Source organism: Staurois parvus, unplaced genomic scaffold (genome assembly GCF_062004578.1).
Source record: "Staurois parvus isolate SC_StPar_1 unplaced genomic scaffold, SC_StPar_1.0 ptg001116l, whole genome shotgun sequence".
Lineage (NCBI taxonomy): Eukaryota > Metazoa > Chordata > Amphibia > Anura > Ranidae > Staurois > Staurois parvus.
In genome coordinates this window covers 252307-278945 of record NW_028318912.1, presented here as the reverse complement: position 1 = coordinate 278945, position 26639 = coordinate 252307, and the positions used below count along the sequence as shown (strand labels likewise).

Below are 26639 nucleotides of genomic sequence, written 5' to 3'. Positions count from 1 at the left end.
TCAGAGAGACAGAGAGTGGGCAGCGTGGGAAAAAAGTGTCCTTTAAGCCAAATCAATAATAAAATAAAAAAAGTACTTAAACGGATCAGTTGTTCCACATGTACCTCCATATAAATCTAGATTTACGAGAATCAGCCTAAGGATGGAGGTTTGCTTCTCCTGGGTCTCTGCAGACCCCCATTCCAGACCTCTGGGGGGGAACTACTACAGAGGTTGTAGATGGACATGTGTTAGGATAAGCATTCATTTACTGAGATGACGCCAGTATTGAAATGATATTTGGAATCAATGTATCGGCTTATAACTGATGTTGGATGTATTTGTACAATTTCTGACATTGTTTGAGCCTCCTGTTATCTCTCAAAGAAGTAGACCATTGGTCTAAGGAAGGTAATTTAGGTGAAAGATTCCTGATTTGTAGAGAATATCCTGATTCTTGTAGGGATTCCTGATTAGTCGAGAAAAACAAGTATTTGGAAAAAAAAAAAAAGAAGACGGCAATTGTTTATCAGACGCAGTGCAAATAGCAAAGTAAATGCCATTCCTTTGGAGTTTCCATCTTCTTTAGCTTCTTTTTAGCATTATCAAGGCTATAAAAGTCATAATACTATAACAGCATATTATCACACAAGAATAAAGGTTCACGATTTGTCTTCCATAAGAGGACTACAAGAAGTGGAGAAGAGCACTTGTTAGTGGAGTGGTTTTTTTGCTCATTATGCCTCCAATATTTTGAACTGTATTGTACAATCAGCAGTTGGCCCTTGGCCAGATGGCATCCACCCAAGGGCACTTAACAAGTGCAACTCATAAATAGCCAGACTGCTATTTTTAATCCTCAAGGACTTTACATCCTCTGGCGCGGTGCCTCAGGGCTGCCACTGTGTAAACACACGACGCAGGCTAGGTGAGGGTGCCAGTAAAAGCAGCAATGGGTTTTAAGGAATTCCTGAAGGACGAAGCCCAATGGGAAGACAAAATGGACGGGATGTTTCTGATTTATTGGATCATCTTAATGCCAGGTCAGCAAGTAAGAGTGTTTTGTAAAACAGAGATCCTGAACCACTCAGCATACACTCGAAGATCAGGAAGTTGTCCATTCATGAACACTGAACTTTAACATTTTCATATGGTAAAATTGATGCATGGAAATGAAAGCGGAACTTCACCCTTAAACGGGAGATTCCACTTTATGTTCACCTCCCCCCTTCCTATGCCACATGGGTGTTAAACTGGTGGCCCTCCAGCTGTTGCCAAACTACAAGTCCCATGAGGCATTGCAAGATTGACAGTTACAAGCATGATTCCCAAAGGCAGAGGCATGATGGGACTTGTAGTTTTGCAACACCTGGAGGGCTACCAGTTTGACACCCCTGCTATACCACATTTGGCACTTTTTATTTTGGAGGGGGTACCTAGTTTTCTCAGGTACCGGCTCCCTCTTCCGCCAGAATTGCCTAGGTGATTCCACTGGACCTCCTTTCCAACCCCCCCACCCATAACCTCCTGGGAAACGGCACAGGTCCCAGGAAACTGCATGGCTGTTCAATGCACCTCACACATCACATGAGTGGTGGGAAGCCAGCTGTGAAGCCGCAAGGAGTTACAGCTGGTTTCCCTCAGATAACAGGGGGTCTGTGGACTCGAAGACCAGTGAAGAACTGGCCTGGGTGAGGACAGCGCTGCATCCTTGAACAGGTAAGTGTCCTTTTATATAAGTCAGCAGTGTATTTTCACCCTCTAAAACCGTGGTCTCTAAACTGCGGCCCTGGGGCCAGATGCAGCCCATTGCTTTCTTTTATATGGCCCTTGAGGCATTATTCCTGCCACTGACACCAACAATGGGGCACTAATCCTTCCACTGACACCAATGATGGGGCATAATTCCTTCCACTGACAACAAAATGGGGCACTATTCCTCCCACTGACAGCCAACTACCCCCCCCCCCCCTCGCCCTCAGACATTGTTTACTCCCACTGGGCACATACAAGAATTGATTGGGTACAGTCACCCTGCCCATAGATGATTTGAATCACGGCCAGTCCCTGCTGAACCACCTGGGATTCAAACCATCTTTTGGCTGGCTTTTTGCCCAATCCAAGCAATATGTGTAGCACCCTCCTAGTCAGGTGCTAGGTTAGGTAAATTTAGTCTTGGCTTGCTGTTACCAGTGAAGCTACATGTGATTAGTTAGGTGTGTTCTGTGTTTCATTGGCTGCAGAGCTGACTGTTTCCCCATCTGGTTGGAAATATTCTAGAAGATAGTGGGCTGGAGAAGTCAAATTGGCAACTGAATATGTATGTAGCCCTGGCCAGTCCCTGGGAAGTGTTGCCCAGATGGTGGCAGGGAATGTGTATAAATACTCTAAGACCTGGAACAGAGGTGCCTTGTCCTTGAGGAGGCGATCACAGCCTACGGGCAGAGGCATATTTACCACAAGGCACTTGCCTAGGGAGGCATTTTTCTGGGGGGCAGTACCTCCCCCCAGAAGAAGGGATGGAAGAAAGGACACGTGCGCCATGGGAATAAGGTGGGATCCGAGAGAGGCTGCTTGATGGTGTATGCAGGGCCTGACTCTCATTCCTGGGGATGTCCGGAGCTGTGAAGATGAGTGTCTTTCTCTCTATTGCCAGGGGGGGGTTAGTGGAAGCAGGGGGGGAGCAGGGGGTGTTGTTGGTCAATGTCAGGCTCTCTCCATGGGAGGGGGAAGGGGGGTGGTGTTGGTTCACATCTGTGGTAGCAGACGATCTTTATGTTGCCTAAGGCAGCACAAAACCTAAATACACCACTGCCGAGGGAGGCTCCTTGCCCCCCTAGGCAATTCTGCCATGTGCTTGTGGTTCATCGAAGTGGGTTCAGTTTCCTGAAAGTTGCTGGAGCTGACTGAGGGGATTTTGCTTGAGGATCTAGTCTGGTATCACTGGGAGAATGTGTGTGGAAGGCATTAGAAGACTGGTGTAAAAGATCCTAGAGACTGTGTGCTGTTGCCACCCCTCTGGTGCTAGAGTCAGCTCTGTGTAAAGGGGACATTGCATGAAGAGCTCCATCTATTTCATTCCTAGTGAAGGGACTTTGCTCAGATCTCTAAGAAGAAGATTAATATACTCAAGTTGCTCTTAGAAAGCTCAGTCTGTAATCTACTTGTGCAAGGACTTGGCTCATAGCTCTACAGAAGAAAGTTTAGTGTCCTCAAATTGCTACCAAGAGGTACTGGAGTATCCCACAGTTACCCTACTCCTATCCAAGTTCTTCATTAAAGCATCAGAAAAGCATACCCCTAGACTATCCATTGAACCAAAGGAGTGACTTTGACTGCCTGGCTGCAGGGCAATTCCAAAAAAGACCTAAGGGACCTCTAAATACTGCTGGCTCCTACAGGGGCACGGCTACATATGCATTAGCACATTGTCGTGCCAATCATTTTGAATGACACCTCCATGCACCAAGGCAATAAAGTTCTGAAGCACGTGTTGTGGTCCATGGCTTCAAAAAATATACTGCATGTCCATCTTATGGTCTGTTTGTGTAGGGGGCAGCCCACCTAAAATAAATAGTCTTCACGTAACACACATTACTGCATAAATCACACAAGAATGGACAGGTCTGAATGATTCTTCTCTAGTGAGTAGGTATGTCAAGGTTCTGACTTATTAAGGTCATGGTATAGTTAGTAGCACTTAGTCACAGTCAACTGAACTTGCTCTGTAAATGTTGAAGATGTTTCATTGCTTATCCAAAGAGCTCTTCAGTCGTAATGAATGCCAGGAACTTGGCCTGGGATTTAGGCTTCTGATGTCACATGCCTCTCCTGACATTCATTTGAACTGAGGAAGTCATTTGGGTGAGTGATAAAATGACAGAACAAGAGCAGATGAATGTGACTTACATCTACTATCATCTTGTGTGGGCTTTTAGTGTGCAAAGTGGAAATTGAAGCCGAACTTCAGGCAAATATGACAAAAACTATTGTATGTATGTATTCATTCAGCCTTTCTCAACCAGGGTGCCCAGGCACCCTGGGATGCCTTGAGGTTTCTTCATGGGCGCCTTGGCAAAATGTCTAAAAATTGGCCAAAACTTGTATACAAGCCAGCGGGTGGAACAAGCCTGCCTTTTGGTTACACAAAGCCACAGGTTTTCATTGTGCACCATTAAGACCTTCTGGCCATCGGTGTCCTGACAACCAATGACATCATCAGTTGATAAGGAGGATGTCAGCTGCCTGCACAACATCCTAGTTTGACCCTCCCCCGCCCCTCTCCATCAGTGCTGGGATCACATTAGCTCAGAGATGGGGAAAAACTGAGGGAGAAGAGAAACATTGGAATACTAGTCAGTACCAGTGTGCAAAAGTGTATTTGCTTTGGAAGAATAAATCCCCTCTAATGTTGGGTGTCCTACATGAGTGGGTGTTGCTGCGTTATATAAAACCATTAGAATAGTTTTTCACATTTTAGAAGGGGGTGCCCTTTTAAAATTATGGACAGTCTTGAGGCACCCCATTTTAGAATGGGGTGTCTCAAGACTGTCCATAATTTTAAAGGGTGACTTGACTGAAAAAAGGTTGAGAAACACTGCATTAAGAAATCATAATATGGATTGTAAGGGGCAAGGTCATCTAGCACCCAGGGCGAAGATGCCAAAATACGTCTCCCCCTCCCCAGAATGTATGAACATTAGGTGTCAGCAAAAATCACCTCCATCCCTCCCTAAAAAAAAATGTGAGCACTAATCTGCACACTTTGCCTCCAAACATAAATTCTCTTTGCAAGTGGGTAAACAAACACTGCACAGTGGCAATCTGGCACTCCTGATCCAGGAGGAGCTGGAGGGGAGAGAGTACAGCCCACACCTCCTCCCAGTTCTCTTCTCCAGATCTGGCTGTGCTAAGCTGACAGGAGTAGTGAAACTGCTGTCATTACTCCTGTCAGCTAGTAGGAACTCTCCAAATAGCGCCCCCTATCTCACATGATGCCAGTGTGCCCAGGGTAGCTGCCCCTTCTGCCCACCCCTTGTACCGGCCCTGGCACTAGGAACTAATAAGGTGTGCTCAGTAACGGGGCAGGGTCATCCAGAACCCAGGGCAAGGATCCAGAATTGCGTCCCCTCCCCCACTGTTAATGCATGCTGTAGAATGAGTGTACCACCCTGCATCTATTATTTGCCCCTTTGCTTCTCTGTGCCCAGGACAGCTGGCCCTCCTGCCCACCCCTTGTCCTGACCCTGCGTGTGCTGCAGCATACATTTGCTTAAAGGCAGGTGCCTAAAAGTTATTTGTATTGTGTATCAAAGAGTTAATGGATGGTGATTCAGGTGTTAATGGTATGCTGTGATATGCCTTCCCCCTTGTCACCTTGTTTTCAGAAAGGATATATGTAAGAGAAGGTTGGGCTCATGAGAAGCTGGAAGCAAGACCAGATCTGAGAGATGTAATTGTTGCTTGGTGTGGGGCTGCCCCTCGGTAAGACCATGTCGCAGAACTGAGGCCTAAACTCAAGGTATGAGCACCACAGCAAATCCCAGGTACCATACTTAACAAAAAGGGAAAATGGACATTGCACTGTTATCTAGAGACTGTACTGTATTGTGTATCTTTTCTTTGAAATTACTAAAGGATTGAATGTTCAGCCAAAATATATCAGTAAAAGAAATTACTGGTTAAGAGACAACATCTGGTCTGATTTACTTGATATAAAGAGAGCGTGCTTCTACAGTACATATGCAAACTGGGGAACAAAGTGAACAACTACAAATTACCCCTTGGGTTATGAAGTGAGGAGTAACAGGTAGGAGGAGCAACAGCTCGGGAGAGGGATCAGTGGTGGCTGGTAATGGAGGTTCCGTAAGCAGACTGGCCTGGCATGTGGCGCACTCTGTCAAGAGGTTGGGCTCCTATCTTAGGGCCCACTGCAGAACGGAACACTCCTAGGGACTAGGCTTGGAGCTGTGGTGTGCAAGGCCTTGTGTAGTATGTGTGGTGGCTCCCCTCTTTGCCTTCAGGTTGAACATGGTCAAGTGTAAGAGTTTGAGAAATGCTGGTGAAGAGAATAAACACTCAGTGCTGTATCTCTCAAAACGTCTCTATAGTCAGAACTGGTCCCCCATGCTACCAAGAACCATGCTCTCAAGAGTAGAGCGCCAAGTGATGACCTCAAAAGTCTGCTGTAATTCCTTCACTAGCTAGTAAGAGATTGAGCGTGAGGAGATGCCTTTTCCTGAATTACTTAACTCCAATAGCAAAAATTTGGAACACCAACATGGCAGGGCTATGTAAATAGTAGGACTGATTGGCAACAATACAATTCCTGGTATTATATGTATGTATTGTTGTTTGCAATAAACACAGATTCAAGCCGGCCATACATTATACAATTTTCTTGTTCAATTTCCTTTAGATTTACCTTCAACGATGTAGTGCAAAGGCCTGCCTGATTGCATGCAAATTGAAAGTGTTTAGGTTTGATCTCATATTATGTGGATTTGGTAAATCTTAAGGAAAACTGTACAAGAAAACTGCTGGAAAATGAAGTCAGCATCCCCACAAAGCTTGTCTGTGGAAGGAAGCATGAAGTGCTCCAAAATCTTCTGGTAGACGGCTGCGTTGACCCTGGAATTAATGAAGCACAGTGGACCAACACCAGCAGATGACATGGCTCCCCAAATCAACACAGTCTGTGGAAACTTCACACTGGACTTTAAGCATCTTGCAATGTGTGCCTCTCCATTCTTCCTCCATACTCGGGGTCCTTGGGCCTCTCCATTCTTCCTCCATACTCGGGGTCCTTGGGCCGCTCCATTCTTCCTCCATACTCGGGGTCCTTGGGCCTCTCCATTCTTCCTCCATACTCGGGGTCCTTGGGCCTCTCCATTCTTCCTCCATACTCGGGGTCCTTGGGCCGCTCCATTCTTCCTCCATACAAGGGGGCCTTGGGCCTCTCCATTCTTCCTCCATACTCGGGGTCCTTGGGCCTCTCCATTCTTCCTCCATACTCTGGGTCCTTGGGCCTCTCCATTCTTCCTCCATACTCCGGGCCCTTGGGCCTCTCCATTCTTCCTCCATACTCGGGGTCCTTGGGCCTCTCCATTCTTCCTCCATACTCCGGGTCCTTGTGTTCCAAATGAGATGCAAAAGTTTCTCGCATCAGAAAACAGGACTTTGGACCACTGAGCAACAGACCAGGTCTGTTTTTTTTAGCTCAGGTACAGTTGCAAGAAAAAGTATGTGAACCCCTTGGGATTACGTGGAGTTTTGCATGAATTGGGCATAAAATGTGCTCTGAAAGTCATCTAAGTCACAACAATAGAAGAACACAGTCTGCTGAACATAATACTACACAAACATTAGATGTTGCCATGGTTTCATTGCACATAACATGTAAACATTCGCAGTGCAGGGAGGAAAAAGTATGTGAACCTTTGGACTTAATAACTGGTTGACCCTCCTTTGGCAGCAATAACCTCAACCAAACGTTTCCTGTAGTTGCACATCAGACCTGCACAACGATCTGGAGTCATTTTGGACCACTCCTCTTCACAAAACTGTTTCAGTGTAGCAATATTCTTGGGATGTCTGGTGTGAATCGCTCTCTTAAGGTCAGGCCACAGCATTTCAATGGGGTTGAGGTCAGGACTCTGACTGGGCCACTCCAGAAGGCGTATTCTGTGCTGTTGCAGCCATTGTTTTGTTGAATGACTTGTATGCTTTGGGTCATTGTCCTGTTGCATCACCCATCCTCTGCGGAGCTTCAGTTGGCGGACAGATGGTCGTACGTTTTCCTGCAAAATGTCTTGATAAACTCTGGAATTCATTTTCCCATCAATGACAACAATCCGTCCAGGCCTTGAGGCAGCAAAGCAGCCCCAAACCATGATGCTCCCTCCGCCATGTTTTACAGTGGGGATGAGGTTTTGATGTTGGTGTGTTGTGCCTTTTTTTCTCCACACAGTGTTGTGTGTTCTTCCCAAACAACTCAATCTTGGTTTCATCTGTCCACAGTATATTCTGCCAGTAGTGCTGTGGAACATCCAGGTGCTCTTTTGCAAACTTCAAACGTGCTGCAATCTTCTTTTTGGACAGCAATGGCTTCCTCCGTGGTGTCCTCCCATGTACTCCATTCTTGTTTAATGTTTTACTTATTGTAGATGTGTCAACAAAAATGTTAGCATGTGCCAGAGATTTCTGTAGGTCTTTAGCTGACACTCTGGGATTCTTCTTTACCTCATGCAGCATTCTGCGCTGTGCTCTTGCAGTCATTTTTACAGGACGACCACGCCTAGGGAGAGTAGCAACAGTGCTAAACTTTCTCCATTTGTAGACAGTCTGTCTTACCGTGGACACATGAACATCAAGGCTTTTGGAGATACTTTTGTAACCCTTTCCAGCTTCATGCAAGTCAACAATTCTTGATCGTAGGTCTTCTGAGAGCTCTTTTCTGCAAGGCATGGTTCACATCAGACAGTGCTTCTTCAAACCAGTAAACCCAAAACAGGTGTGTGTTTTTTAAGGGCAAGACAGCTGTCAGCAACACATCCAATATCATCACACTGATTGGAGTCAAGGTTGGCTCACTCCTGGCTCCAATTAGCTCTGGGAGAAGTCATTAAGCTAGGGCCTCACATACTTTTTCCTCCCTGCACTGTGAATGTTTACATGTTATGTGCAATTAAACCATGGCAACATCTAATGTTTGGGTAGTATTATGTTCAGCAGACTGTGTTCTTCTATTGTTGTGACTTAGATGACGTTCAGAGCACATTTTCTGCCCAATTCATGCAAAACTCCACGTAATCCCAAGGGGTTCACATACTTTTTCTTGAAACTGTAAGATGCTTCTGACGTTGTTTTTTGTTCAGGAGCGGCTTGACAAGAGCAATACGACATTTGAAGCCCATGTCTAGGATCCGCCTGTGTGTGGTGACTCTTGATGCACTGACTCCAGCCTCAGTCCACTCCTTGTGAAAGTCCCCAACACTTTTGAATGGCCTTTTCCTGACAATCCTCTCCAGGCTGCGGTCATCCCTGCTGCTTGTGCATCTTTTTCTTCCACACTTTTCCCTTACACATAACTTTCTATTAATGTGCTTTGATACAGCACTTTGGGAACATCCAACTTCTTTTGCAATTACCTTTTGAGGCTTTCCCTCCTTATGGAGGGTGTCAATGATGGTGTCAGGTCAGCAGTCTTTCCCATGATTATGATTCCTACTAAACCAGACTGAGAGACCATTTAAAGGCTCAGGAACCCTTTGCAGGTGTTATGGCTTCATTAGCTGATTAGAGTGGGACACTTTGAGCCGAGAATATTGCACCTTTTCACAATATTCTCATTTTCTGAGATTGTGGATTTGGGGTTTTCATGAGCTGTAAGCCATTATCATCACAATGATGACAAATCACGGCTTGAACGATCTTGCTTTGCATGTAATGAGTCTATCTCGTATATTGGTTTCACCTTTTAAGTTGCATTACTGAAATAAATGAACTTTTGCACAATATTCAAATTTTTTGTTTCACCTGTATATAGAGGAATCGGGACCTCCTTCCTCCTGCCGGTGACCCCTCTAGTGATATAAAGATCTATATAGAGGAATCGGGACCTCCTTCCTCCTGCCGGTGACCCCTCTAGTGATATAAAGATCTATATAGAGGAATCGGGACCTCCTTCTTCCTGCCGGTGACCCCTCTAGTGATACAAAGATCTATATAGAGGAATCGGGACCTCCTTCTTCCTGCCGGTGACCCCTCTAGTTATATAAAGATCTATATAGAGGAATCGGGACCTCCTTCCTCCTGCCGGTGACCCCTCTAGTGATATAAAGATCTATATAGAGGAATCGGGACCTCCTTCTTCCTGCCGGTGACCCCTCTAATGATATAAAGATCTATATAGAGGAATCAGGACCTCCTTCCTCCTGCCGGTGACCCCTCTAGTGATATAAAGATCTATATAGAGGAATCGGGACCTCCTTCCTCCTGCCGGTGACCCCTCTAGTGATATAAAGATCTATATAGAGGAATCGGGACCTCCTTCCTCCTGCCGGTGACCCCTCTAGTGATATAAAGATCTATATAGAGGAATCAGGACCTCCTTCCTCCTGCCGGTGACCCCTCTAGTGATATAAAGATCTATATAGAGGAATCAGGACCTCCTTCCTGTGATCCCTCTAGTGATATAATTGTTACAGTAAGTACCTGAAGTAAATCTGTATTTTAAGTATATGCATCCATGCCCCTGAACTGAAAAAGGAATGTTAATAATAGTTAATGCTAAACCTCACCTGGCCCCTATGACAACCTTAGCCATAAAATAAACCCTTAACACATAAAATAAACATAACTTTTAATCCTAATCCATCAAAATGAACCATTTAAACTCAATTTAAACATTTAAACATGAGTGAGCCGGCAAAACCCATTTCTTGTATTTCTTATGGGATTCATATTCTGTAACTGGAGGTGACCCAATCATAAAACAAAACATGGCAACAAAGTAAACCGATGAAATGCCCCCTGTTCAAAAGCCTGCATTTCCTTGGTTTTTAATCCTGTGTATTGCCCCCTTTAGTATCAATGACAGCGGTCAGTCTTCTGCAATAGTTGTCTATGAGGCTCCCAAATTTTTGCAGGTGGTAGAGTCTCCCATTCATCTTGGCAAAATGCCTCCAAGTAATGCAAAGCCTGTGGTCGCCTTGCATGGAGCACACATTTGAGATCTCTCCAGAGTGGCTCGATGGTATTAGGGTCAGGAGACTGTGATGGCAACTATAGAATAGAACCTTCACCTTTTTCTGCTGTAACCACTGGAGGGTCAACTTGGACTTGTGCTTGGGGTCATTGTCATGCTGGAAAGTCCAAGAGCATCCCATGTGCAGCTCTCGTGCAGAAGAATGCAAATTGTCTGCCAGTATTTTCTGACAACATGCTGCATTCCTCTTGTCATCAATTTTCACAAGATTTCCCATTTCCCTTGCCTTTAGAGCTCACCCCCCCAAAAAAAAAACATCAGTGAGTCACCACCACACTTCACAGTGGGGATGGTATTCTTGTCACTATAGACTTTGTTGACCCCTCTTCAAACATAGAAAAAATAACGCTTACATTTGTGACCATAAAGCTCTATTTTGGTCTGGTCACTCCAGATTGCAATGTGCCAGAAGCTGTGAGACGCGTCAAGTGTTGTTGAGCATATTGTAACTGGGCTTTTTTGTGGCACTGGCGCAGTAAAGGTTTCTTTCTGGCCACTCAACCATGCAGATCATTTTTGCTTAAGTATTGTCGTTTTGTGCTCCTTAAGGTTACCTTAAAAAACCCACAGGTCCTGAGGTTACTTGTGGGGTTTTTCTTTGTATCCCGAGCAATTCTTCTGGCAGTTGTGGCTGCAATCTTTCTTGGGCTTCCTGACCTTGGCTTGGTAGCAAGAGATCTCCAAATTTTCCACTTCTTAACAAGTGATTGAACAGTACTGACTGGCATATTCAAGGCTTTGGATATCTTTTTATATCTTTTTCCATCTCTATAACGTTCCATTATCTTGTCTTGCAGGTCTTTTGAAAGTTCTTTTCTTCTCCCCATTGGCTCAGCATCAAGCCTGCTTAGTGAATCCACGTGAGAGCTAACAAACTCATTGACTACTTATACACAGACATTAATTGCAATTTAAAAAGCCACAGATGTGGGAAATTAACCTCTAATTGGCATTGTAACCCGTGTGTGTCACCTTGTGTGTCTGTACCAAGGCCAAACATTCCAGGGGAGGGAAATTATTCATTAGAGCAGGGGCGGACTGACCATTTGGAAACTCGGGCACTGCCCGAGGGCCCGGGGTCAGTAGGGGGCCCCATGAGATGCCCCTAGTACCTTTTTCATAGGCTTTTTTGAGTTTGGGCAAGGGCACAGGGGCCCCTATTGCTCGGGGGCCCCATGAGTTGTCAGTCCGCCCCTGCATTAGAGCCATTTGGGGGATTTCTGTTATCATTAGGATTTAAAAAGGAGCCAACAAGCTAAGTGATAATAAATGGCTTCATATGATCACTATTCTAAAGAAATTTTTTTGGCATAATCAGTCATATTTTCAATATCAATGCCAAAATTGCACCACTTATGCCGGGGGGGGTGTGCAAACTTTTGAGCACAACTGTTATATAACCCGATGGTTAAAACCAAATATGCTTGAAACTCTAACCCCAGCTTCACCTTAACCCAAAACCTTAACCCCAGCTTCACCTTAACCCAAAACCTTGACACCAACCCTAACTGATATTCTAAATTAATACCCAAGGGTACAGTCGAAACTGATCCTGGTGATCCTGGAAAATGCCTGCTTGTAATGCGGCCTCTTAATAAAAAAAAAAATTCCAGTGCTAACAGCTACAAATCTGATTCAAGCCTGGCTGGGAAGAAGAAGAAATGGATTGGAGAAGAATAGTGGACAGTACGGGTTTTGGAAAGTAGACTCCTGGTGTCCTCCTATTAACCTTCTGTGAAGCAGTGTGTGCAGGGGATCGTGAGATGAAGGAAAAATGCAGTGGCAGCATTTACTGGATAGAATTGGTAGATTACTGACTGATTCCACTTGTTTGCTAGAATTGCATTTTCACCTGCCTTTTCAGGTGCCAGAACTATCACCACCAATAGGTAACCCTCCCGATCCGAGACTGAAAACACGAATATGCAGACTGATCGCATAGAAAATGGTAAATTGCTCTTGAATTGGAACATTGGAAGGTAACGTGGGGTGCAGAGTCATGCTCAATCTTTCCCACCGTGCCCTGGAAGTGACAGCAGCCCGGCCAGCACAGATCCAGGAATGTGTGATGTGCACAGCACTGTGTAGACTTGGTGAAAACGAGCTGTGCAGCTGGAACAGGGTGCAGGGGTCAGGGAAAGGAAGCCTAAATTTAGAAACAATTACTCAGCAATGCGGAAAGGTCCACACGTGTCGTCCTTGGATATGCATTCTTATCTAAAGCACTCTGGCCTCTCCATGGCCCAGGAGAGACAAGGGAGAGTAGACAATAAGGAGAAAGGAGAAGATCAGATACAAGGTGGAAGGGGTCAAAGGCACATGGTGGAGTAGGAACGCAGAGACAGGAGTATGTCTTCCCATGTACCCCATCTATCTCGGCACTCCTCCAGCCTCATTACGTATTACTAATTTACTAACTGCCATATCAGTATGGATGTCACACCACTTCCTAAAACTCAGTCTTTCAAAAACAGAGTTCAAAATATTTCTTTACCCTCTCTGTGCTCACTGCCCCATCATTTCCATCAAAATCAATGGCACAAATATCCTTCCCTCCCATGCCAGGGTGTTAGATGTAATCCTAGACTCTGACCTGTCCTTTAAGCCCCACATCAAAGTGGCCAAAGATTGTTGAACCACTTGTAGACCACCAGCTTTACTCCGGCAGAGCGGCCCCACTGTGTTGGATCAAGTACATGTGCGTGAACCAGCATTTCTGGGTAGGGGGTGCAGCATTATAGTGGAATCGGGACCTCCTTCCTCCTGCTGGTGACCCCTCTAGTGATATAAAGATCTATATAGAGGAATTGGGACCTCCTTCCTCCTTCTGGTGACCCCTCTAGTGATATAAAGATCTATATAGAGGAATTGGGACCTCCTTCCTCCTTCTGGTGACCCCTCTAGTGATATAAAGATCTATATAGAGGAATTGGGACCTCCTTCCTCCTGCCGGTGACCCCTCTAGTGATATAAAGATCTATATAGAGGAATCAGGACCTCTTTCCTCCTGCCGGTGACCCCTCTAGTGATATAAAGATCTATATAGAAGAATCAGGACCTCCTTCCTCCTGCCGGTGATCTCTCTAGTGATATAAAGATCTATATAGAGGAATCGGGACCTCCTTCCTCTGGTTGGTGATTCCTCTAGTGATATAAAGATCTATATAGAGGAATCAAGACCTCCTTCCTCCTGCCGGTGATCTCTCTAGTGATATAAAGATCTATATAGAGGAATCAGGACCTCCTTCCTCCCGCCGGTGACCCATCTAGTGATATAAAGATCTATATAGAGGAATCGGGACCTCCTTCCTCCTGCCGGTGATCTCTCTAGTGATATAAAGATCTATATAGAGGAATCGGGACCTCCTTCCTCCCGCCGGTGACCCATCTAGTGATATAAAGATCTATATAGAGGAATCAGGACCTCCTTCCTCCTGCTGGTGACCCCTCTAGAGGTATAAAGATCAATATAGAGGAATGAGGGGCTCCTTCCTCTGGCTGGTGACCCCTCTAGTGATAATAAAGATCTATATAGAGGAATCAGGACCTCCTTCTGGTGACCACTTTAGTGATATAAAGATCTACAGTATAGAGAGGAATCAGGACCTCCTTCCTCCTGCCGGTGACCCCTCTAGTGATATAAAGATCTATACAGAGGAATCAGGACCTCCTTCCTCCTGCCGGTGATCCCTCTAGTGATATAAAGATCTATATAGAGGAATCAAGACCTCCTTCCTCTGGTTGGTGATCCCTCTAGTGATATAAAGATCTATATAGAGGAATCAAGACCTCCTTCCTCCTGCTGGTGATCCCTCTAGTGATATAAAGATCTATATAGAGGAATCAGGACCTCCTTCCTCTGGCTGGTGACCCCTCTAGTGATATAAAGATCTATATAGAGGAAAAAGGACCTCCTTCCTCCTGCCGGTGACCCCTCTAATGATATAAAGATCTATATAGAGGAATCGGGACCTTCTTCGTCCCGCTGGTGAACCCTCTAGAGGTATAAAGATCTATATAGAGGAATGAGGGGCTCCTTCCTCTGCTTGGTGACCTCTCTAGTGATAATAAAGATCTATATAGAGGAATCAGGACCTCCTTCCTCCTGCTGGTGACCCCTCTAGAGGTATAAAGATCAATATAGAGGAATGAGGGGCTCCTTCCTCTGGCTGGTGACCCCTCTAGTGATAATAATGATCTATATAGGGGAATCAGGACCTCCTTCTGGTGACCACTCTAGTAATATAAAGATCTACAGTATAGAGAGGAATCAGGACCTCCTTCCTCCTGCCGGTGACCCCTCTAATGATAAAATTCTCACATAAGGGATTGGTACGGATTTTTCCGAGGCAGGGGGTGGGTGGACTGCACATTTTTTTTATGTGCTTCACTTTAAAACCCATACCAGGATGGAATTTGGAATGATAGAATTTGGGCAGGACTTCACCGCATTTCCTTTTTTTTTCATTTATGTGGAGCCCCCCCTTCACTTCCATACCAGACCCTCATTAAGAATATGGGTCTGGTATGTATTTTTAGGAACACCATGACTTTTTATATAGACCCTCATCTCGGAAAAGGGTGTAGTGGAGATGAAGAGAATCTTTGACCACTTAATTGCCAAACAGAAGTAAGTATCTGGGAGCTGTTATTTCAAGCAAGACCCCCACCTGCTGACCGTCGGGTCAGGGTTCTGGGGAAGAGGCCCGTGTCCTCATCAACAATTATTAGTGAAACAAATATTAAAGGAAACATGCTGAGAGAAATGTAGGGGCTACTACTATTGAATTCTTTCTGAAAATGCATGTTGCCTGGCTGCCATTGGATGGTCTTCTGGCTCCAACACCTTACAAGTTATGAATCCAGATGTCTGGCTCTGACGTGACTATGAGCCGTACGTGTGAATCTTCTGCTGGGAGTTGAAGGTAAAGACAGCTGAGGAAGAGATTTCTCCATCCCAGCTGATCCTTCCAGCTGCAAATGCCATTGTCACGTCACCGCGTGTTTCCTGACGCCACAAAGACCTTAACTCTATACCGGCAAACCGGGACGTCGTCCTGCCTGTATGTACACCAGATACTGAGAAGTACGGAGAACATGCCGAGAATTCCCACACTGATTTATAATACCATCGAATATACATCGATCATACTGCACTGTATAATACTGAGTATACACCGATCACATCTCACCGTATAATACCGAGTATACACCGATCATATCACACCTCACCGTATAATAATACCGAGTATACACCGATCACACCTCACCGTATAATAATACCGAGTATACACCGATCACACCTCACCGTATAATAATACCGAGTATACACCGATCACACCTCACCGTATAATAATACCGAGTATACATCGATCATATCACACCTCACCGTATAATAATACCGAGTATACATCGATCACATCACACCTCACCGTATAATAATACCGAGTATACACCGATCACATCACACCTCACCGTATAATAATACCGAGTATACACCGATCACACCTCCCCGTATAATAATACAGAGTATACACCGATCACACCTCACCGTATAATAATACCGAGTATACACCGATCACACCTCACCGTATAATAATACCGAGTATACACCGATCACACCTCACCGTATAATAATACCGAGTATACACCGATCACACCTCACCGTATAATAATACCGAGTATACACCGATCACACCTCACCGTATAATAATACCGAGTATACACCGATCACACCTCACCGTATAATAATACAGAGTATACACCGATCACATCACACCTCACCGTATAATAATACCGAGTATACACCGATCACACCTCACCGTATAATAATACCGAGTATACACCGATCACATCACACCTCACCATATAATAATACCGAGTATACACCGATCACATCACACCTCACCGTATAATAATACAGAGTATACACCGATCACATCACACCTCACCGTATAATAATACCGAGTATACACCGATCACACCTCACCGTATAATAATACTGAGTATACACCGATCACATCACACCGTATAATAATACCGAGTATACACCGATCACATCACACCTCACCGTATAATAATACCGAGTATACACCGATCACACCTCACCGTATAATAATACCGAGTATACACCGATCACATCACACCGTGTAATAATACCGAGTATACACCGATCACATCACACCTCACCGTATAATAATACCGAGTATACACCGATCACATCTCACCATATAATAATACCGAGTATACACCGATCACATCACACCGTATAATAATACCGAGTATACACCGATCACATCACACCTCACCGTATAATAATACCGAGTATACACCGATCACACCTCACCGTATAATAATACAGAGTATACACCGATCACATCACACCGTATAATAATACCGAGTATACACCGATCACACCTCACCATATAATAATACCGAGTATACACCGATCACACCTCACCGTATAATAATACCGAGTATACACCGATCACATCACACCTCACCGTATAATAATACCGAGTATACACCGATCACACCTCACCGTATAATAATACCGAGTATACACCGATCACACCTCACCGTATAATAATACCGAGTATACACCGATCACACCTCACCGTATAATAATACAGAGTATACACCGATCACACCTCACCGTATAATAATACCGAGTATACACCGATCACACCTCACCGTATAATAATACAGAGTATACACCGATCACACCTCACCGTATAATAATACCGAGTATACACCGATCACACCTCACCGTATAATAATACCGAGTATACACCGATCACATCTCACCGTATAATAATACAGAGTATACACCGATCACATCTCACCTCACCGTATAATAATACCGAGTATACACCGATCACATCGCACCTCACCGTATAATAATACCGAGTATACACCGATCACACCTCACCGTATAATAATACCGAGTATACACCGATCACATCACACCTCACCGTATAATAATACAGAGTATACACCGATCACATCGCACCTCACCGTATAATAATACCGAGTATACACCGATCACACCTCACCGTATAATAATACCGAGTATACACCGATCACACCTCACCGTATAATAATACCGAGTATACACCGATCACACCTCACCGTATAATAATACCGAGTATACACCGATCACACCTCACCGTATAATAATACCGAGTATACACCGATCACATCACACCGTGTAATAATACCGAGTATACACCGATCACATCACACCTCACCGTATAATAATACCGAGTATACACCGATCACATCTCACCATATAATAATACCGAGTATACACCGATCACATCACACCGTATAATAATACCGAGTATACACCGATCACATCACACCTCACCGTATAATAATACCGAGTATACACCGATCACATCGCACCTCACCGTATAATAATACCGAGTATACACCGATCACACCTCACCGTATAATAATACCGAGTATACACCGATCACATCACACCTCACCGTATAATAATACCGAGTATACACCGATCACATCGCACCTCACCGTATAATAATACCGAGTATACACCGATCACACCTCACCGTATAATAATACCGAGTATACACCGATCACACCTCACCGTATAATAATACCGAGTATACACCGATCACACCTCACCGTATAATAATACCGAGTATACACCGATCACACCTCACCGTATAATAATACCGAGTATACACCGATCACATCACACCGTGTAATAATACCGAGTATACACCGATCACATCACACCTCACCGTATAATAATACCGAGTATACACCGATCACATCTCACCATATAATAATACCGAGTATACACCGATCACATCACACCGTATAATAATACCGAGTATACACCGATCACATCACACCTCACCGTATAATAATACCGAGTATACACCGATCACACCTCACCGTATAATAATACCGAGTATACAACGATCACATCTCACCATATAATAATACCGAGTATACACCGATCACATCACACCGTATAATAATACCGAGTATACACCGATCACACCTCACCATATAATAATACCGAGTATACACCGATCACACCTCACCGTATAATAATACCGAGTATACACCGATCACATCACACCTCACCATATAATAATACCGAGTATACACCGATCACACCTCACCGTATAATAATACCGAGTATACACCGATCACACCTCACCGTATAATAATACCGAGTATACACCGATCACACCTCACCGTATAATAATACCGAGTATACACCGATCACATCGCACCTCACCGTATAATAATACCGAGTATACACCGATCACACCTCACCGTATAATAATACCGAGTATACACCGATCACATCACACCGTATAATAATACCGAGTATACACCGATCACATCGCACCTCACCGTATAATAATACCGAGTATACACCGATCACACCTCACCGTATAATAATACCGAGTATACACCGATCACACCTCACCGTATAATAATACCGAGTATACACCGATCACACCTCACCGTATAATAATACCGAGTATACACCGATCACACCTCACCTCACCGTATAATAATACCGAGTATACACCGATCACACCTCACCTCACCGTATAATAATACCGAGTATACACCGATCACACCTCACCTCACCGTATAATAATACCGAGTATACACCGATCACACCTCACCGTATAATAATACCGAGTATACACCGATCACATCTCACCGTATAATAATACCGAGTATACACCGATCACATCACACCTCACCGTATAATAATACCGAGTATACACCGATCACACCTCCCCGTATAATAATACCGAGTATACACCGATCACATCACATCGTATAATAATACCGAGTATACACCGATCACACCTCACCGTATAATAATACCGAGTATACACCGATCACATCACACCGTATAATATTACCGAGTATACACCGATCACATCACATCGTATAATAATACCGAGTATACACCGATCACATCTCACCTCAACGTATAATAATACCGAGTATACACCGATCACACCTCACCGTATAATAATACCGAGTATACACCGATCACATCACACCTCACCGTATAATAATACCGAGTATACACCGATCACACCTCACCGTATAATAATACCGAGTATACACCGATCACACCTCACCGTATAATAATACCGACTATACACCGATCACACCTCACCGTATAATAATACCGAGTATACACCGATCACACCTCACCGTATAATAATACCGAGTATACACCGATCACACCTCACCGTATAATAATACCGAGTATACACCGATCACATCACACCTCACCGTATAATAATACCGAGTATACACCGATCACACCTCACCGTATAATAATACCGAGTATACACCGATCACATCACACCTCACCGTATAATAATACCGAGTATACACCGATCACATCACACCTCACCGTATAATAATACCGAGTATACACCGATCACACCTCACCGTATAATAATACCGAGTATACACCGATCACATCACACCTCACCGTATAATAATACCGAGTATACACCGATCACACCTCACCATATAATAATACCGAGTATACACCGATCACACCTCACCGTATAATAATACCGAGTATACACCGATCACATCACACCTCACCGTATAATAATACCGAGTATACACCGATCACATCACACCTCACCGTATAATAATACCGAGTATACACCGATCACACCTCACCGTATAATAATACAGAGTATACACCGATCACATCTCACCGTATAATAATACCGAGTATACACCGATCACATCACACCTCACCGTATAATAATACCGAGTATACACCGATCACACCTCACCGTATAATAATACAGAGTATACACCGATCACACCTCACCGTATAATAATACCGAGTATACACCGATCACATCACACCTCACCGTATAATAATACCGAGTATACACCGATCACACCTCACCGTATAATAATACAGAGTATACACCGATCACATCACACCTCACCGTATAATAATACCGAGTATACACCGATCACATCTCACCGTATAATAATACCGAGTATACACCGATCACATCTCACCGTATAATAATACCGAGTATACACCGATCACATCACACCTCACCGTATAATAATACCGAGTATACACCGATCTCACCTCAACGTATAATAATACCGAGTATACACCGATCACATCACACCTCACCGTATAATAATACCGAGTATACACCGATCACATCACATCGTATAATAATACCGAGTATACACCGATCACATCACACCTCACCGTATAATAATACCGAGTATACACCAATCACACCTCACCGTATAATAATACCGAGTATACACCGATCACACCTCACCGTATAATAATACCGAGTATACACCGATCACACCTCACCGTATGATAATACCGAGTATACACCGATCACACCTCACCTCACCGTATAATAATACCGAGTATACACCGATCACATCACACCTCACCGTATAATAATACCGAGTATACACCGATCACATCACACCGTATAATAATACCGAGTATACACCGATCACACCTCACCGTATAATAATGCCGAGTATACACCGATCACACCTCACCGTATAATAATACCGAGTATACACCGATCACATCACACCTCACCGTATAATAATACCGAGTATACACCGATCACATCACACCTCACCGTATAATAATACCGAGTATACACCGATCACACCTCACCGTATAATAATACCGAGTATACACCGATCACATCACACCTCACCGTATAATAATACCGAGTATACACCGATCACACCTCACCGTATAATAATACCGAGTATACACCGATCACACCTCACCGTATAATAATACCGAGTATACACCGATCACACCTCACCGTATAATAATACCGAGTATACACCGATCACACCTCACCGTATAATAATACCGAGTATACACCAATCACACCTCACCGTATAATAATACCGAGTATACACCGATCACACCTCACCGTATAATAATACCGAGTATACACCGATCACATCACACCTCACCGTATAATAATACCGAGTATACACCGATCACACCTCACCGTATAATAATACCGAGTATACACCGATCACACCTCACCGTATAATAATACCGAGTATACACCGATCACACCTCACCGTATAATAATACCGAGTATACACCGATCACATCACACCTCACCGTATAATAATACCGAGTATACACCGATCACACCTCACCGTATAATAATACAGAGTATACACCGATCACATCGCACCTCACCGTATAATAATACAGAATATACACCGATCACATCACACCTCACCGTATAATAATACCGAGTATACACCGATCACATCACACCTCACCGTATAATAATACCGAGTATACACCGATCACACCTCACCGTATAATAATACCGAGTATACACCGATCACACCTCACCGTATAATAATACAGAGTATACACCGATCACACCTCACCGTATAATAATACAGAGTATACACCGATCACATCGCACCTCACCGTATAATAATACCGAGTATACACCGATCACCATCACACCTCACTGTATAATAATACCGAGTATACACCGATCACATCACACCTCACCGTATAATAATACCGAGTATACACCGATCACATCACACCTCACCGTATAATAATACCAAGTATACACCGATCACCATCACACCTCAACGTATAATAATACCGAGTATACACCGATCACATCACACCTCACCGTATAATAATACCGAGTATACACCGATCACATCACACCTCACCGTATAATAATACCGAGTATACACCGATCACACCTCACCGTATAATAATACCGAGTATACACCGATCACATCACACCTCACCGTATAATAATACCGAGTATACACCGATCACATCACACCGTATAATAATACAGAGTATACACCGATCACATCGCACCTCACCGTATAATAATACCGAGTATACACCGATCACATCACACCGTATAATAATACCGAGTATACACCGATCACACCTCACCGTATAATAATACCGAGTATACACCGATCACATCACACCTCACCGTATAATAATACCGAGTATACACCGATCACACCTCACCGTATAATAATACCGAGTATACACCGATCACACCTCACCATATAATAATACCGAGTATACACCGATCACATCACACCTCACCGTATAATAATACCGAGTATACACCGATCACACCTCACCGTATAATAATACCGAGTATACACCGATCACACCTCACCATATAATAATACCGAGTATACACCGATCACACCTCACCATATAATAATACCGAGTATACACCGATCACACCTCACCGTATAATAATACCGAGTATACACCGATCACATCACACCTCACCGTATAATACCGAGTATACACCGATCACATCACACCTCACCGTATAATAATACCGAGTATACACCGATCACATCGCACCTCACCGTATAATAATACCGAGTATACACCGATCACACCTCACCGTATAATAATACCGAGTATACACCGATCACATCGCACCTCACCGTATAATAATACAGAGTATACACCGATCACACCTCACCATATAATAATACCGAGTATACACCGATCACATCACACCTCACCGTATAATACCGAGTATACACCGATCACATCACACCTCACCGTATGATAATACCGAGTATACACCGATCACACCTCACCGTATAATAATACAGAGTATACACCGATCACACCTCACCGTATAATAATATCGAGTATACACCGATCACACCTCACCGTATAATAATACCGAGTATACACCGATCACATCACACCGTATAATAATACCGAGTATACACCGATCACATCACACCGTATAATAATACCGAGTATACACTGATCACATCACATCGTATAATAATACCGAGTATACACCGATCACATCACACCTCACCGTATAATAATACCGAGTATACACCGATCACACCTCACCGTATAATAATACCGAGTATACACCGATCACATCACACCTCACCGTATAATAATACCGAGTATACACCGATCACACCTCACCGTATAATAATACCGAGTATACACCGATCACACCTCACCGTATAATAATACCGAGTATACACCGATCACACCTCACCGTATAATAATACCGAGTATACACCGATCACACCTCACCATATAATAATACCGAGTATACACCGATCACACCTCACCATATAATAATACCGAGTATACACCGATCACACCTCACCGTATAATAATACCGAGTATACACCGATCACATCACACCTCACCGTATAATACCGAGTATACACCGATCACATCACACCTCACCGTATGATAATACCGAGTATACACCGATCACACCTCACCGTATAATAATACAGAGTATACACCGATCACACCTCACCGTATAATAATACAGAGTATACACCAGTAATGGGGGGGTATTCACCACCAGTGAATGTGGTCAGTGTCAGTACGTCTCTGTGCACACACAACTTTCCCTCTCGTACCAGTGTCAGTGATCACAATACTCTCTGGCTGATTTGGGGTGCACGGTTTGGTTTTATGGGTCAGACCATTTTACGGGGGTCGTGTTCACACCTATACATCGGGATCACAGTATTAAAAATGAAGTAAACAAATTTGCTTTGGACCCGTGCAGGAGTAAACGACCCTCTATATATAGAGAGCTGCACTTGGAAGGGGCTGCAGAGCACTTGATCCAGGGCTGGGAGGATTATGACAACCAATATACATTGGTCCAGGTGTCAGCGCCGTGCACAAACACACTAATAATTACCTACCAGTCACACCCATATCCAAATCTTCAAATGTGAGGCACCCGCATTTTCCATTGCATTAGTCGGAGCTTCGCTCTCAATCCAAAAGGAAAAGCCAAGGAGAAGTGCAGAGCCTTTAAATCCAGCAAGGGCAAGTATTCCAAAAACCAAGGAGGCAATTGCAAAATCTCCAAGGTGCAGATTTGATAATTCCAAGCCACGGGCTACGGGGACGAGGTTGCCGGAGGCGATCCGTGAAGGTGCAGGTCCCTGGCTCCGGGGTGGGAATGCAGCGTGGAGAACAGACAGTCACGGTTAATATTTCACCAGCAGTTGGAACTGGGAGAAAGGTGCTGCAGGGCTGTGATTTAGGATCCCTTTCCAATTCATATATGTGTCTGTACGGGAGGATATCCTGAGGAAAGAAGATTTAGCCATACCGGAGGAAGCAGACAATGCAGATCACATCACGTCAGCATCCCCAGGAGACTCGAGACTCTATATAAACACGTACAAGTGAAGCAATCTACCGCCAGATGCAATCTACTTATTGATAAACTCGCCAAAATTTTTATCTGGACATTTTCCAAGCCATTGTAGGTTTCCAATTTGTTTATTTTGCATTAAAGGTTGGGTCCATTCGAGAAAATTGGTATTTTAGTGTTGGGTAGATGACAAAAGTGTTTAACCAGCTGATGGATACTAATGGGTCTCCAGGTCTGGACGCCAGTTGCAGCCATTAAAAAGGGGTCCCACTTACAACAGATGTAGGGACACACTATGTTGGGAGGGAGCAAACCTGGGAATTACAACATGGAGATCTCATGTTGACATTTTCCAAGCCATTGTAGTTTTCTATTAAAGGTTGGGTCCATTCGAGAAAATTGGTATTTTAGTGTTGGGTAGATGACAAAAGTGTTTAACCAGCTGATGGATACTAATGGGTCTCCAGGTCTGGACGCCAGTTGCAGCCATTAAAAAGGGGTCCCACTTACAACAGATGTAGGGACACACTATGTTGGGAGGGAGCCCACTTACAACAGATGTAGGCACACACTATGTTGGGAGGGAGCAAACCTGGGAATTACAACATGGATATCTCATGTTGATATTTTCCAACCCATTGTAGTTTTCCATTAAAGGTTGGGTCCATTCGAGAAAATTGGTATTTTAGTGTTGGGTAGATGACAAAGTTTTAAACTAGCTGATAGATACTGACAGGTCTCCAGTTCTGAATGCCGGTCGCAGCCATTACCAAGGGGTCCCACTTACAACAGATGTAGGGACACACTATGTTGGGAGGGAGCAAACCTGGGAATTACAACGTGGAGATCTCATGTTGACATTTTCCAAGCCATTGTAGTTTTCCATTTTTTTTTTTTTTGCATTAAAGGTTGGGTCCAGAAGAAAATTGGTATTTTAGGGTTGGGTAGATGACAAAGTGTTAAACTAGCTGATGGATATTAATAGGTCTCCAGGTCTGGACGCTGGTCACAGCCGTTACCAAGGGGTCCTACTTACAACAGGTGTAGGGACACACTATGTTGGGAGGGAGAAAACCTGGGAATTACAACATGGAGATCTCATGTTGACATTTTCCAAGCCATTGTCGTTTTCCATTTTTTTTTGGCATTAAAGGTTGGGTCCATTTGAGAAAATTGGTATTTTAGTGTTGGGTAGATGACAAAGTGTTAAACCAACTGATCGATACTAATAGGTCTCCAGGTCTGGATGCCGGTTGCAGCCATTAAAAAGTGGTCCCACTTACAACAGGTGTAGGAACACACTATGTTGGGAGGGAGCAAACCTGGGAATTACAACATGGAGATCTCATGTTGACATTTTTCAAGCCATTGTAGTTTTCTATTAAAGGTTGGGTTCATTTGAGAAAATTGGTAGTTTAGTGTTGGGTAGATGACAAAGTGTTAAACCAGCTGATAGATACTAATAGGACTCCAGGTCTGGACGCCGGTTGCAGCCATTAAAAAGGGGTCCCACTTACAACAGGTGTAGGGATACACTATGATAGGGGGGAGCAAACCTGGGAATTACAACATGGAGATCTCATGTTGACATTTTCCAAGCCATTGTAGTTTTCCATTAACGGTTGGGTCCATTCCAGAAAATTGGT

The 26639-nt window shown here is 43.9% G+C and overlaps 1 protein-coding gene across 1 annotated transcript in view; it reads right to left on the bottom strand.

Annotated features, from left to right (window-relative positions):
* The window catches only part of EPO (erythropoietin), a 68736-nt gene extending 43777 nt beyond the window's left edge, over positions 1-24959 (bottom strand). Inside the window, exon 1 of the mRNA XM_089658969.1 lies at positions 24533-24959. Within this exon, the coding sequence (XP_089515095.1) occupies positions 24533-24545 (13 nt within the window). The 5' untranslated portion in view covers positions 24546-24959. The remainder of the gene's footprint in view (positions 1-24532) is intronic.
* Between the last annotated feature and the right edge of the window lie 1680 nt (positions 24960-26639).